The sequence below is a fragment of the Osmia bicornis genome, chromosome 14, assembly GCF_907164935.1.
Source record: "Osmia bicornis bicornis chromosome 14, iOsmBic2.1, whole genome shotgun sequence".
NCBI lineage: Eukaryota > Metazoa > Arthropoda > Insecta > Hymenoptera > Megachilidae > Osmia > Osmia bicornis.
Window position 1 is genome coordinate 7,100,066 of NC_060229.1, and position 16,049 is coordinate 7,116,114.

The 16,049-nt window shown below is 34.9% G+C and overlaps 2 protein-coding genes across 3 annotated transcripts in view; both read left to right on the forward strand.

Moving 5' to 3' along the window:
- The window catches only part of LOC114879379, a 167,770-nt gene that overhangs the window by 67,515 nt on the left and 84,206 nt on the right, over positions 1-16,049 (forward strand). Inside the window, exon 5 of one of the 2 annotated variants that reach the window (XM_046288682.1) lies at positions 15,251-15,601. The exons of the other annotated variant lie outside the window; for it this stretch is intronic. The gene's annotated coding sequence lies outside the window, so the exon portion shown is untranslated. Of the gene's footprint in view, positions 1-15,250; positions 15,602-16,049 lie in introns of those variants that run through there. 2 annotated transcript variants of the gene reach the window in all.
- Positions 8,185-10,646, forward strand: LOC123988474 (protein ANTAGONIST OF LIKE HETEROCHROMATIN PROTEIN 1-like). Its single transcript, XM_046288719.1, has 3 exons — positions 8,185-8,631; positions 9,944-10,498; positions 10,572-10,646. Exons 1-3 carry the CDS (start codon positions 8,185-8,187, stop codon positions 10,644-10,646), a joined length of 1,077 nt encoding a protein of 358 aa, XP_046144675.1.

Below are 16,049 nucleotides of genomic sequence, written 5' to 3' on the forward strand. Positions count from 1 at the left end.
CTTCTTGCTTTTTCTTATATTGTATTTTTAAAAAAGTCAAGTTTAATTAAGTTTAATTCTTGAACGGCGAACCATAAGGAGACCCCTAATCTTACTTTACTTTTACTTTTTATATTATTTTCAACCTCTGGATTTTACACTGTAAAATTTATTTTAAACATTATTTTTCCACAATATAAAACTTTTCTGTTTAAAAATTATATATTTAACGTCCATTAATACTGTAGCATACAGTTTGTAAGTTTGGGTGATGATTGAGACTCCATTTTCCATGGGTTTAAATAAATTTGCAATATATTATTTTGCATAAATTGTTTTAAAACATAGCACTAATAAAAATCAGGTATTAGATTTTTTATAATGCTTGAATGCCTGAACTGAAGTGTTAATATATTTATTGATATCTTATTCTATTTTATTTATTGAATTACAATGTCAAATTCTCTCTCACATGTAAATAGCAGTCATACATATGTATATTGAATTTTAAGCACGAACTGTCCTCTGCATTAAAAGTAAATGGCTTCTTATTTCATGTATGGGTCACGAGGCTGCAAATGTGTTAATCCTTTGTCGCATGTTTTTTGTTTATTTTGCGGAAAACAAAACAGTTTTAAACAATAAAAACTATTTTCTTATTTCAAATATAATATTAAAATTCGCAAAATTATATAAAATAAAATTTATAACTCAAAAATTTTAAAATATTATTTTGTGTGACAGACTTTAGTTAAGAATAATCACAATTATGTCCTTTAATTTTACAAGTAATACAGTTGAAAGCTTTTCAGAAAAAGATCTTTAAGTTTTTAAGTAAAAGTATTACTATAAGTTGGATCATATTAAAGCTGCTCCGCAAGTGGCTGCCAATTTTATTTATTTATTTTTTTTCTTCTAAGATCAAAGTGGAATTAAAAGGGCAGTTGATGCTGATAAAGTTAAAATTAGATTTCCATCGATAAGCAGTTTCCCTTATGTAATGAAGTGGGACGTTATTTTAGCGAAAACGTCAAATGCACACGGATTGCGAAACAACGATAACGATTTGACCCAACCTTTTCAACTTTTTATCGTAATAACTTCGAATCGATAAAAATAGTCGATGAATTTTTATATATTTCGCTAATGAGCTTTAACTTTATTCGATTCGACGCTGAAGCTGCAGCTAATTGTCGACGACTTGGCTGACTGGAGAAATAAATGAGGAAATTTCCGTACTTTTATACAAAACAGTACAAACGCAGGTTTTCTAATAAATGGTAAATAGAATTTAAATATTACGTTCCTGAATAAATTGTAAATGAATTCACAGTTTCATTATGAATTTACAATTAAGGTAGTTGTATGTATTATGAATTTTATAATAAAATTGTTTTGAAATTTAACTCGATTTAACTGAAGGGTCCATGGAAAATAGAAGAATTTTAAGTTAAGGGTAAACATTTTGCTTTTTTGTATTGTTTTCCTTTGACATTCCCTATTTTTCGTTATACATTATAATTTTTTATAATTACTGTAGAACTAAGAAAAGTCTCATTTCTGTTGAACTTACAAGATGACTGGTATACCAGTAGTAGTCGGTGTTCCATAATTTAATGTTTAATTGACAACTAAGATAAGATTATAAAATATTTTCAAAAATAATGCAGTTTTTACTTTCTTTATACGTGCAGTCACTTAGCAGTGACTACAAATCATTTTCATTACACCTACACTCACAATCAAATCAGGTTTCCCTAGAGAAAGTAGCGATATAGGGTAAGCAGAAATTTTGATAATACTAATATTAAGAGTAATTTAGAAAAAAGATAATATAATTTTTCATTATTACATATTATAAAATTTAGTATATACTTGAACAGTTCGAATAACAAAGTAAATATAAACTCAAATTATCCCGCGTGAACGTTTATACGCAATTGGCGGGGGACCATAGCCGGACACAAAGGAACTGGCGACAGTGAACTCCTTGACCGCACCATGAAGAGGTCCGCGTTCACACACAGAGTCGTCTCGGCCCCGGTAGGCCCTCGCTGGCGTGTGACAATGCGGACCTCTTCATGATGCGATCAAGGAGTACATTGTCGCCAGTGTTCCTTCATATACGCCTGCGAGAGAATCACCCTGTATATGAGGCCCTTTTCGCTACATCAGGCCTGTCTAAGGGTACGTTTATGTTGCAGCGTCGATCATAGCTGCGAAAAAATATCTCTGGTTTGTTTATAGTAGAGCTCTGATAATAAGACAACTTCACATTGCTATGATCGACGCTCTTATCGTTTATCGACGTTCCAATATAAACGTACCCTAACTGCTACATAGAAGCGAAAGAGCCACTGCTCCCACTCTTACCGCTTTAGACTTCACCCACCATCCAGTAGTGTCAATAGTGGGGCAGCGGTTTCTAGCAGCTAGGAATAGGAATACGCGTCAAATATTGGAAGAGTCGGGAAACCAATTGGAAGAGTGGGAAGAGCCGAGCGCGAGCTATGTGGTAGGGGAAGGAGCCACGACTGGCCCGCGGGCCGCAGGTTAGACAGGCCTGCGTTACATTGTCATTTACCCTGGGGAGACGTACGAAGAATGACAGATAAAGGGACATCACCATTTTCTCCGGTGAAGCCTGATTTGATCGCGAGTGTACAAAACAGCGATCTTAACAGTTAGTAAGTAGGGTGCCAACATTAGCAAGTATGATGATTCGTTTCAATAATTCCCAATGCGACATAGCTAGTTATAAAAGGCAGAAATAGAAGCATACGGAAAAATATTACACCCAAAATTTGTTAAAGATTGACATCCTCCCTTTTTTTCATGAACTTTTTCCATTAATGAAATTTCAAAAAAGATTAATTAGCAAAATGAAGATGATTGCATTTTAAATTACATTTAATATGTACAGTATAACTTGGAATTGTGAAATTCCGCAATATTCGAATTGTAGAATTTTAGAATCTTAAAGTTTTAAAATGACGAGGGGGCCAGGCTCCTACCTATTTACACCAATGATGATACACCCCCCTTAACAGTTACTGCACTAAAAAAATACCGTTGCTGCTTCTACAAAATCTTTTTTTCACATAACGATAGATTGAATTTTAAAATCAGTTCGGTGTAACCACTTATATTAACACTTTGAGTGTCATATATCATTCACATGTGGATGACGCCTGAATTTTCATAGAAATCCACTACTCATTTTATTAGGAATTCTTTGGCTTACCTAATTTGAAATGTCCGTAAAAGACATAATGAAACATTGTGAAAATAATAAATAAAATAATAAATTTTAAATACATAACTTCAGCATGGTAATGAACGTGTTAAGTAGACACATTGAAAAATTGTATAGGATTGTTGAATTATAAATTTAAAGACATGGTGAAATATAGATATATAGATACTTAATTCAACTTTTCTGCTTTTATACAAATTAATCGTGCTTGTTATTCTTTTATTTTTATCACTCATTAATTAAATTGTATAATTTCATATTTACCCAAAATTTTAATTACAAATTATAAGTATTTCAGTATGTTACGATTTAAAATTCATTATTGTTTTCCAATCATATCTTTCATTACATGTTTATTTAAAATTGCAATAAGTTTATAAATATTCACCAGAAAATTTAAATTATATATATTTGATGGAAATAAATGTTTCAAAATAAATGAATGGTCATTTACAATTCACATAAATTACTGAGGAAATTACCAAATGATTACACACATCATTTCGACGAATTTGTTATTAATGTCTTAAAATTTTCTACAAATTCGGTAACAACAAGTTAATCCTTACGTTTTAAAAAATTTTTATAGTATTTAATCAATTTTTTCATTCTCTTCGTATATTCGTGTCTTTTCAGTTGCTCTCTTTCCAATTTTATTTATTTTAATTATTTCTTTCTAAATAAAATCTAGCAATTTTCAAAAAATATTTAGATTTTTAAATTTATTTTCGTATTTTGTATTTTTTATGTTGGCTACAGTTTGTTTTACCTTTTCGCTAAACTAATATTTAATCCAATATGCAAATGTTTTCAGTTACTGTGGACAATCCTATTAATGAAAAATAAACATTTACGTTTCAATTTTGTTCGACAACAGCCCATCTTGAAATTAAAACATACAGATTTTAAATTAACTTCATCAAATATCGAAAGTTTAAAAGTGTATTATTTACCTAACAATTCAGTGCTAAAATCATTTCCTTTCGTTAAAACAACGAAATGGCAAATACAGAACACGATAACAGCCTCTGTGTATAAAGATACAAACACATCAAGCTAATAAAAATTGTTTAATTTTTAATTTTTTATAATAAAAAAAATCGATCTTTTTCAATCATCTTTTAAATCAAATTCTTTTTCAATTACACCTTTGTAAGTACACAGTTAATGTTACAAATTTGTACACAGAGAGAAAGTTAAAATATGCCATATTAGGCATTTACAGGTTAAATTTTTAATTTGATTGATTAATTAACATTTGCGATTAAACAAAATAATCGTCAAGAACCGTTATTGTTTTAATTGATTCAACAAATATAACTGAAAACTTTAAAATTGTTTTGTTTTATTATTTTAAAAATAAAAGATATATTTTGCGTGCATAAAAAATCCATTGGAAAACTGCACATTGTTTCAAGCCTCGTGTTTGCGAACTAGTATTCATATTTTAATAAACATTTCGACAGTTTCAACATTGTGGAATTACAACATAACCTGGTTGTCATATCTTTAACCCAGAAACTCTTTATTTATCATATTATAATTAATTGGATTCTGTCATAAGTTATGTTGCATATTAATAGCAACAAAAAAAAGTATTTTAATAATTAACATGTTGATTGTCGTGGAGGTTACCAGTAACCGTATTACAGATTAGGTATACTTGTATAATTAAAAAATAACGGTAGAAAAATATTATAGTACTCGTCCGCTTAATGCTTGCATCGGGGTTTTAGCGCCCTGAAGGGTATAGCCGGATAAGATGGTCAAAAGTGTCCCCAAACTAAATTCGACATGCTATGAACCATTCCAAAAAAAAACAGTCGATGCCAAGTTTCAACCCTGTATCGCATCTGGGAGGGTAGTTACGGATAAAAATGTAATCGCGAGGTTTTTGGCCAATTTCTCCTATTTAATGACATTTGAAAATTCTGAAAAAAATCAGAGATATTTCCATTTGTGAGGCACATATTACAGAATTTTTTCAGATTTTTAGATGGAAAACTAAAGCCATGAAAAATGAAAAACGTCAAAAAATGCTGAAAAATGGCGATTTTGTATTGAAGGAGATGAAGTCCTACGATCATGTTGTTTTTCATAAGTGTATGTTATTGATACTATCATCCTCAATTTTTTTCAGATTTTTCGAATGTCATTAAATAGGAGAAATTGGCCAAAAACCTCGCGATTAGATTTTTACCCGTAACTACCCTCCCAGATGAGATACAGAATTGAAACTTGGCACAGACTGGTTTATTTTGATCACCTATCGAATGGTTCATAGCAAGTCGAATTTGGTTTGGGGGCACTTTTGCTCTGAAGCTCGTTCGTTCGCTTGTTCGATGTGGCTACATATGTATACGGCGTTCTAGATGCCCCGTATGTAGACTCTACATTCAGGCATGGGCACGAGAGCGACTCTGATGTCGGGCCTGTTTGGGAGCTGCTATTTTTCTTACTTACGATTAGAGCTCTCTCGAGGTGGTGGGGATGCATTGTAGGGGCGACTGTGTTCAACAGAGAACGTCAGTCAAACATGGTTAGGCTGGGTGTGATCTCGAGAGTTTGTGGAGTGGGGATAGCCTCTCCGCTGCTCGGTTCGGTTCGCGCTCCCCTTTGAGCTCGCCGCCAAACTCCGGAGCGCAGGAGAGCGTTCTCGCTCCGCTTACTATGTACTGTGCGTTGCAGCTAAGTTGCCGAGCACCTACAAACTGAACCGACAGAGGGGCAAGGGGGCTGTGCGTTCGCTCCACCTAATCCCTTCCAGGAGCCCGTAACTTGAGAAGTGATCGGCCAGATTGCATAGGCGTAAAATTTCCATATTTGCGGAAGATACATTTAACTATATAAACGTGCGATTTTTTCAGGATATTAATGGATTTTTCATAATCTTTGTTCTTGACAACAGTTGTTATTATGCAAAATTTATGGAAATTACATGATGGAAAGTGTAAAAACTCTCCTGTTTTCTTCATAATGTAAACCCCGAATCTATCTCTACGCCAATACATTCAACTCGCCGCTCGCTATCGCTTCATCTCATTCTGTTTCAATGTCTGTCCTTGGCGACGTTCGTCACGCGATAGATTTGTGGATGTAAGGGCCTCAGCCAATAAACATAATACGTGTGACTGGAGGCAGGTCAACGAATTTGATTGGACGGCAACTTAGCTGCAACGCACAGTACTGCTTGCTGTCTATGCATAATGTATGTAGAGCAGGTCTGTCTAACTGCTAGAAGCGAAAGAGCCACTGCTCTCACTCTTCCAGTAGTGGCAGTAGTGGGGCAGCGGTTTCTAGCAGCTAGGACTAGGAATACGCGTCAAATATTGGAAGAGTCGGGAAACCAACTGGAAGAGTGGGGGAGCCGAGCACGAGCTGCGTGGTAGGGGAAGAAGCCACGAGTGGCCCGCGGGCCGCAGGTTAGACAGGCCTGATGTGGAGTAAGCGCATCTACAGGATGTCCTAGCCCAACTGTTACAGAGCTCTTATTCTGTAACTATTAATGATACAAAAAATTATTGATATGGAAATTACATGGTAAAATGGGGCCTATGTTTTGGCCGAAGTGAAAAATCTTTTGCATCATTAGTTTAAGAGATATGGTCAAGTTTTGTTTTTTAAATGGAACTATATTTTTTTCAGATCATGTAATAGTGCTTCTCAAGATGAATTCATTAAAGGGGTAGAGACGGGCAATAGTAGCGCGTTGACATTACCGGCAAAAATGGGCCTAAACAGGGGTTTATGGGATTCGAGTATTCGTCCTTATATGAGAAGATTTGGGGCTGGGCGAGGGCTTATTCGAAAGAGGAAGGTCCAATGCAGTACGGTCAACTCATGTTTCAATGGAATTATGTTGATGTTTAGTAATATAAGCGTCCAAAGTAGAGGAAAAAATCGACAAAATGCAGTCGCGGAATCGAAGCATTTTTCGGCCACTAAAAGATGATTGAAATCATGAGTTGACCGTACTGCATTGGACCTTCCTCTTTCGAATAAGCCCTCACCCAACCCCAAATCTTCTCATATAAGAACGAATACTCGAATCCCGTAAACCCCTGTTCAGGCCCATTTTTGCCGGTAATGTCAACGTGCTACTATTACCCATGTCTACCCCCTTAATGTATACCTTTGACTATACAAGTATGGACCGCCAGTCATCCCCACTTTTCCTATCCTTGCAATTGCAATGGTTTGCTATGTAATGCACATCAGCCACGCTGTTTTTGATTAAACGGCAGAAAATGTAAACATTAAGTCAGGTTTGGCCGGTAAAGAAGGAATAATGATGAGTCATACAGTACTGTTTTACCATTTTTTGATATGATCAAAATGTCTTAAAATTTAAATTCATGTAATAGACATGTGTATATATGTACTCAGAAAGCCTTGCTGTTGTATTCTCAACATAAACTACAAATTAATGGACTTTGAAATGAAAAAAATAAGTAAATGTAGTATGCTATTGTATGTAACATATTTTACTATTTATAGTTATTCCAAGGTATGAAATATATCAAAGTAAAATAGGTTCAAATTATTATTGGGACGCGGTACGATGCGATGTGGCGTCAGTAAGCAACGACGCGTACAATTTTGGCTAGCGAATACTACAAGTTGCCACTTGATCAAAAGCAGCGCTGCTGATCCGCATTGCATACACACAACCATAACTGGCGGTCCATACTTATATGTATAGTCAAAGATGTACACACTCGATTTTAATTAGTTTTCAAGATATTATAACGTTTACAAATTTCCCGGTTTTCGGTAAACCTCATACTTATTTGAGCATTTTTGTCCGAACGAATGCTTTCGGCGCACGAACGTTCGTTTGGGTGAAATTTCTTCGTTCTCTCGAGCATCGCATTCGTGCGTACAAAATCGTGCTCCGGCTGTTCGCGCAACCTTTCTACCTGGGGTGTTGTAAACTAGTCGAAGTTAGAATGTCGTCAGGAACAGACGTCACGATCGCCAGTGCAGCATATATTGTTATGCATACAATAATAAAAAGAAGAAAAAGGGGAAGAAATCAAGATAGACGATGGTGGATCACTCAGCTGTATAAAAATAGAGCAACATCTAGTGGTGGAAATCTACTTAGCGATTTACAGCTAGAAACTGGTGGACATTTCAAAAACTTCGTGCGAATGTCATCGGAAGACTTTGAATTTTTGATAAACGCTATCGGTCCCAAAATACAGAAAAACGACACTAGATTCAGGAAAGCTGTGACGGCGAAAGAGCGATTAGCTATAACGCTACGTTTTTTAGCAACGGGAGATTCTTATACGGGTCTTCAGAATCTCTTTAAAGTGTCAAAACAATTAATATCAACAATTGTTCCGGAAGTATGTCAAGCGCTTGTTGAAATTTTAAAAGAACATGTAAAGGTAAGTGTACATATTTAAAAATACATACTTATTTATTAATTTATTTAATTGACATAGACCTACTAAATAACACATCTTTAATGATAAATAATAAATTACAAATCTTTTTCGGCATTTAACATATTAATGATCGCAGTCGGAATAGCTGAAGCCGGTTTCCTACGGAAATTCCTTGGCATTTCATAATTTTGGAAATGCTGAATGGAGGGAGTATGATAATGCTGATTTGATGCAACTACATACATCATACATCCCCATATCCGCCTCGAATAAAATTTTGTTAATAGCGTGCTCCACTTGAGCACGTGTGCGAATGCTATAGCTTCGGAGCTTATTGGCAATATGTTTCGTATAAGGCCGCGTTCAGACTATGCAATAAAATTGTACACTGAGTTGCATTGAATTTGTCGCAGTGAAGTTGGCCACGCATTCACTCACCGACGCGACGCGGCGTGAATGCGTTAGTGAATTTGTAGCCAACTTCATGGCGACAAGTTCAATGCAACTAAGGGTACAACTTTCCGTGCAACTTCGGGACCGAATTTCTGTGTTTCTGGCCGTAAGTGTACCAGGTATGCCGTCCGAAAAAGGAAATAATTTTCTCTTGTAGAAATACTAACTTCCGCATTTTTTATCACATCTTTGCGGAAACGACGTCAATCGATTCCTTATGTTTTGCGATCAAAATGAACTCAAACGCGACTATGTTCCAGTGAAACATAGAGTAAATAGATAAACCACATAAATACATAGATATATTGGTGATGCTACAAATGATTTTCGGTTTTTTAAAAAACGATCCAATAGAAATATGTATATTCGGAAAGAGCGATCCTTCCGAATTATGTGTTTATGTGGTTTATCTATTTACTCTATGTTTCACTGGAACAGCGGTTGTATTTAAAAATGGGCGGGCCCTATGAGAATATAACCAGCAGAGCCCACCTTCCTTTCCTTTGCAATTTTCTGTGCTGCTGCTAAATGCTAGGCGACAAGAGAAAACAACCATTTTCTTTTTCGCACGACATACCGGGTACAAGCCCCAGGTAGGCGCTCGGCGGCCTTTTAAAATCTTGAATACCTCCTCTAATCTCTCTTCATCCCTTCATCCCGAAAGCTCGGTTACGACGTTTCGGAGGCACTCGAATAGCAATTTCACTCGTATCCGTATTTTCGATCGGGTTCTCGTGCGGTACGGGCTGTTTTGCATTATTTTCCTCATTGCAGTTTTTTTACAAATTTAATTTGTTACATTACTTTTAAACATTTATGTGTTTGAAACAAATGTTTATTTTTATTTTTATTTTTTCAGATGCCATCAACGCCAAATGGTTGGTTAGCAATTTCGCAAAAATTTGAAGACTTATGGAATTTCCCACATTGCATAGGATCAATGGGTGAAAAGCACGTGGTATTGCAGGCACCTTCCAACAATGGGAGCGAGTTTTACAATTCTAAATCGCAATTCAATATTGTCTTATTTGCCTTAGTTGATGCTGAATATAATTTCATGTATGTCGATGTAGGATGTCAGGGTCGAATTTCGGACGGCGGAGATTTAAAAAATTGCGATTTATCGAAAAAAATACATACAAACACTTTAGGGTTGCCAGAAAAATCGGTCTTGCCAAATAGGACTAAAGAAATACCATACGTATTTCTTGGTGACGAGACATTTGCTCTAAGCGAAAATTTAATGAAACCTTTCTTCTCTGGTGCTTATAATAAGAAATCAGCCGAAAGGATTTTTAACTATCGACTCAGCAGAGCTCGACGAGTACTTGAAAATGTGTTTGGAATTTCTTCGGCAGTATTTCGAGTATTGAGAAAACCAATGTTATTGGAGCCGAAAAAAGTGCAATTAATTGTACTGACAGTGGCGTATCTGCATAATTTTTTAAGGAGAAATAATAATTCGCGTTCATTATACTCTCCTGCAGGGACTTTTGACTCAGAACAAAATGGAGTATTCGTCGAAGGTAATTGGAGACAAGAAACAAATCCAAATTCACTAATTTCAATAACAAACATTTCTCGGAGATCACCACTAACAAGTGCTCAAGAAATTCGCGACGAGTTTAAAGAATACTTTATTACTAATGGGCGTTTAGAATGGCAAGACGAATATGCATAAATTTGATAAATTGTATTATTTTTTACTTACCTGCTCTGTGCCTAACGTTGCTCGCGGTTTCTCTTTGTTTAATAAATAAAGTATTCGCTCGAAAGCGAACCACTTTGATGTGTACATATCCTTAAAAGCTATCAATAAAAAATTACTTTGTATTGATTGTAATTATATACAATATTTTCACCTGATTGAACATAGAAATATATAAATACCTTTTCTCGTTTCAATACACCTTGCACCCTTTGCTTTTTCCCAGCGAAAAGACGCTAGCAAACTATTCATTTTTTATTTCGCTTGACTGCTTTGCACTTCCACAACTTTAGCAATAGCTTCCCACGCATCATTTTCTTATTTCGCGAATAATTAAATTCGTCTTTCGGATTACACAGTACTCGGTACTTTTCATATTCGTCAATGAGACTAAGTGCCATTTTGTTTGTCCATTCCATGTCGACCTTCCTCAACAGAGCTCGTATCGACCACTGGCTACTCTCGCGTCCCTTGTCACAAAACAAGTGCAGTGGAATGCGAGACGAGAAAATATTTTAAAATATTTTTAATACGAATTGCACTTTTTAATAAAGTCCTTGCTCCAGTCATGCACTGGAGCGCGGTCAATTGCTGATTTATTTACCTGAGTTTCCAGTTCTTTCCATTCATTTCTTCGGCCGCACATGGTTGTAGGGGAGAGTTGCCGAATTTGGACCGTCGCGGTCGCCTAGATTGGACCCATCACCTTATATTACCTCCTATAACAAATAATATCGCAGTATAGGCAGCATATCTAACATTGATGAATGGTTGCATCAGCGTAGTATACATCAATGTTAGATATGCTGCCTATACTGCGATATTATTTGTTATAGGAGGTAATATAAGGTGATGGGTCCGATCTAGGCGACGGTCCAAATTCGGCAACTCTCCTCTATGTACAGGGTGTAAAAAAACGAAGTGTTACGGACCACGTGAGGTGATTCTACACCTCTGGATCAGTGGAGATATTTTTATTCCCTCGACGAGCACTATACGATAAGTCAATACAAAAATTTGACCTTGAAATTAGGGGTCAAGGTCAATTTTGCGGTCACTTTTTTTTACAGATCTCTACCGATCCAGAGGTGTAGAATCACCTCACGTGGTCCGTGACACTTCATTTGTTTACACCCTGTACTACCAGCAACCCGTCCACACTGAGCGCTTGTCCACGCGAACATCCTTTAGCCTCGTACTGACTTATGCATTTTGCTCAAACGAATGCTCTCAAAGAATAAGAAATCGCAACAATAGGGCCGCTATTACGACTTGCCACTCAAACCGAGACGTATCTACTGAAAATCGGGAAGCTTGTAAACGTTATATCTTCAATCAAAGGTATACATTAAAGCTTAATGAATTCGTCTTGAGAAGCACTATTACATGATCTGAAAAAAATATATGGTTCCATTTAAAAAACAAAACTTGACCATCATATCACTTAAACTAATAATGCAAAAGATTTTTCACTTCGGCCAAAACATAGGCCCCATTTTACCATGCAATTTCCATATCAACAATTTTTTGTATCATTAATAGTTACGGAATAAGAGCTCTGTAACAGTTAGGCTGGGACACCCTGTATAGTGCGGTGCTCTGATAACGCGGTACGAATGAATCGCATTATAGGAGGGTTGACTGTACTGGCATTTTTCGTGATTAAAGATTGAGCTGTTATTTCCCTGGGCGGCAAAGTAAGATAGGCATGCGTGTGTAAGTAAAGGTTGTTTGTGTGAGCGAGGGGTGATCCTAACGTGCATTAACCAAGGAGCTATTAAGCGGACGAGTATTGTGCTTTGAAAAGCATTAAGAGTCAACAAAAACCACAAATCAAGTCGAAATTAATCTTAGGGGTCCCATGCGCGGAGAAACTGAGAAACTCCGGATCCTTGTCTCTCTTGCATAGAGAGAAAAGGACAGATAGACAAACAGCCATGTTAATATAAAACGGTGCTAACGATTTCGTAGTTCAAAGATTTTGAGGCAAAGAAGCAATATTTTCTTACGATTCCTTTTTTAAAATAAACTTTGTACAATTACACAGCAGTACACAGAGCCCAATATAATAATTTGGCTTTTAACCTCATAAAAAATGTTTTTTTGTAGAGGAAATTTGTTCACAGTTTTTCCCAAAAAGGACTCTGTCCTGCGTTTGATATATTCTACATAAATATGAATATCATAATTATTACACGTTTCTTTCGGAATGAAGTCTGAAAAATGTGAATTACTCTTTCGTGTTTTACTGTTACTTCGTTGGAGGTGGTAGTGTCACTCCTGTTGACCCTTAATAATTCAACCCTTTCAACACAGCACTGTTCTCATTTATGTGACTAATTTTTACTCTTGAACTATTATTGTAATGTAAAATAGAATGAAAATGGGTTGTATAAGAACTGTTATTGTTTTTGTTCTTTTTTCTTCTTCTGCGCAAAAGGGGATGACATGTATCCTAATAGTGTATTACGGTAGTTATTTTCATCCAAACAGTGCATTACAGCAGGATCATTTTTAAATTATATGGAATTTGGGATAAAATTGAAGTCAAGAAAAATTTTCAGTTATTTTGGACATAAAGACACTTAATACTGTTGAAAGGGTTATGATAATAAGGTTGAAATTAAAAATTTGAAAATTAATTATTCTAATTCCTAATAATTAATTTCAATATGTTCTATAACAAAAATCCATGCTTACTATAACAGTCATCATGTTAATATCTTTTTACTGAAAATTCAAAAGCTCATATTCTTAATTAAAATAAATAAATATCCTTAATTAAAATGGCGACGGCCGGTAAGCGATATCCTCCACAAAATTAAGAGGACAATCGAAAATAATACTTTTTGTTTATACATTATTTATACTTTATGTGTACAGTAGCGCACCACTCAGTATTTTTAAGAGCAATACATAGAATGAAAAAGAATTTATTATTTAACCCTCGGATGGTGAACCACTAAGGAAGCGATATTTATTTCATTTTCTAAATTCTATACAATTTCTTTAAATGTTATTTTCAAATGTAACCTAACATTGTCTTTTAAAAATGCATACACTTAGCATTATTCAAAATACCATTGTATACGTTTCGTAGGTCTAGGTCAAAGTTGACTCACCTCCACTGTTCGAGGATTAAATAACAAATGTATAAAATCTATCACCTAATCTTTCAGATAAACGAATGACAAATAAGTATTTTAACAAGTTAAAATACTAGAAGTTAAAAGTCTACCAACTAATAGAAAATTGTATTATGTTACATTTTCTATATTCATTTTCATTAGAAATTGTTTATATTTGCAAAGTATATTGTTACTATCGGTGAAATAGATCTTAAGGGCTAACAGAAGTGGCGGCTAATTCTGAATTGATTCTGGAGGCCTTGTTTAAAAAAATTGTAAAATTCAAGATTCTTAAATTTAGTGCTTTCGTAGTTCAAAGATTCTAAGGCAAATGAACAATATTTTTCTATAATTCTTTTTAAAAAGTATTCTTTGTACAATTACACAGCTCCGTGCAGAGCTCGATTTTCCAATTCGGCTTTTAAAACCTTATAAAAATGTTTTTATAGAAGAAATTCTTTTATAGTATTTCTCAAAAACAACTCTGTACGTCGATGGGTATATTTCTCCTGAATATGAATTTTATAATTATTATGCATTTTTCTTAAAACTGGGTCCGGAAACCTTGAATTACTTTTTCGCATTCCGCTTCTACTCCGCTAGGAATAGGACTATCACTCCTGTTGACCCTTGAAGACATAATTATCCTTAATGAAGACAAATTTTTAAAGGTTTGTTAAGCGATGGATGTTTAAATAATAAAAGTGTTTAGCTTGATGCGTTTTTCTTCGAAATGGAAGTTTTAGTACAGCAGTTTACAAGAGCCGTTGCTCAATTGTGTTAGTGGAAACGACATGGTTAAGATTTTTAACAGGTTCGAGCCCCTAAATAACGTATACCTCAGCAGAAATAAGGCGAAGTCGTAAATTAAATAATTAAAAAGCATCAAGGACTCGTGTTGTTTCTGAGCATCGCAACATCAATATTGGTGCCGATGCTATTCGTCGATAAAATTTCATGTATTTTCATTCCACGACTTATTAAAGATCGCCATCTTTTGTAGTATGAGTAAATCTACCCAAGCGGGCTCGAATATGTTAAGCAAATATTTGCAGCTTGCATTATGAATACAAAATAACCCAGTGAATATAAGTGTTGTGCGAAAAAAAAATAAACTATACTGTATCTGATGCTGACAACATAAGGAAATATTTAATATAACAATTAAGCAACCATGTGAACAAAATATTTCTATAAGTTAACCGATAGAAAAAATGAAATGCGAATAACGAATGTTCGTGATATTCCCTATTCTACTTTTATTATGTTTTTCAAGATGAAATCGATTGATTTGTTAAAAAATTTCGTGAGAATTATGTGTATATTTTAGGAAGGCGTATCCGTAGTGGATCAATCGAGGATGCTCTAAAACGACGAGAAAAAGAGGTAACTTTTATTTTTACGAATATTCTTTGGTTCTCATACCAAAGAACATCCAAATACATAATAGGTACACATATACAATTCCGTACAAAGGTGAAAAAGAGAAAGAGATGATGTTCGATGTTTTTCAAGGAAAACAAAAAACGAGAATAAAGAACTTATAAGTGACACAATAGTGCTGTAGCTGAGAGAAGAAAAACGGTTATAGTTTCTATTTTGAAGATTATATTTTTTTAACTTTATTAATTTTTGACTTCCACATACATATATTTATATATACATATCATTGTATATATGTATTCGCATACTTATTATACACGTATAAATATAAATCTATATACATAAATTATAAATGTTATTAAGTAGATAATGAAATATTGTGTGTGTGTATATACAGAATATATTGAAAATCGAAGTGTAAGCAAAAGGGAAGCGATTCTTTGTATAAAAGTACTTAAATAAAAAATGTAGGACTTTTTTTCAAGGCTTAATTTAGGAGAAAATTGGTTATTAAGTTGCGTGAAATAATGACAGTAGACTGTCAAGGCACATATGAAGAAGCCTACGTTGCAATACAGATATTCATACATAGTAAGGAGGCGAATGGTGAAGCGTTCTTCCCCTGCGCCAGGCATGAACGTACCGTGGCTGGGGAGCAGCATTGCGATAATCGGAGATATGAAAAGGGATGCGTGACGTCATAAAATATTCCGTTCTGTTCCGTGACTAGTGCGCACCAAGCGGGA

Bases quoted from the DNA above. Each gene is read 5' to 3' on its own strand.
- LOC123988474 (XM_046288719.1), top strand. From the start codon at position 8,185: ATGTCGTCAGGAACAGACGTCACGATCGCCAGTGCAGCATATATTGTT. The intron at 8,632-9,943 runs GTAAGTGTACAT...TTATTTTTTCAG, and splicing joins TTTTAAAAGAACATGTAAAG to ATGCCATCAACGCCAAATGG. The intron at 10,499-10,571 runs GTACTGACAGTG...ACTCTCCTGCAG, and splicing joins CGAAAAAAGTGCAATTAATT to GGACTTTTGACTCAGAACAA.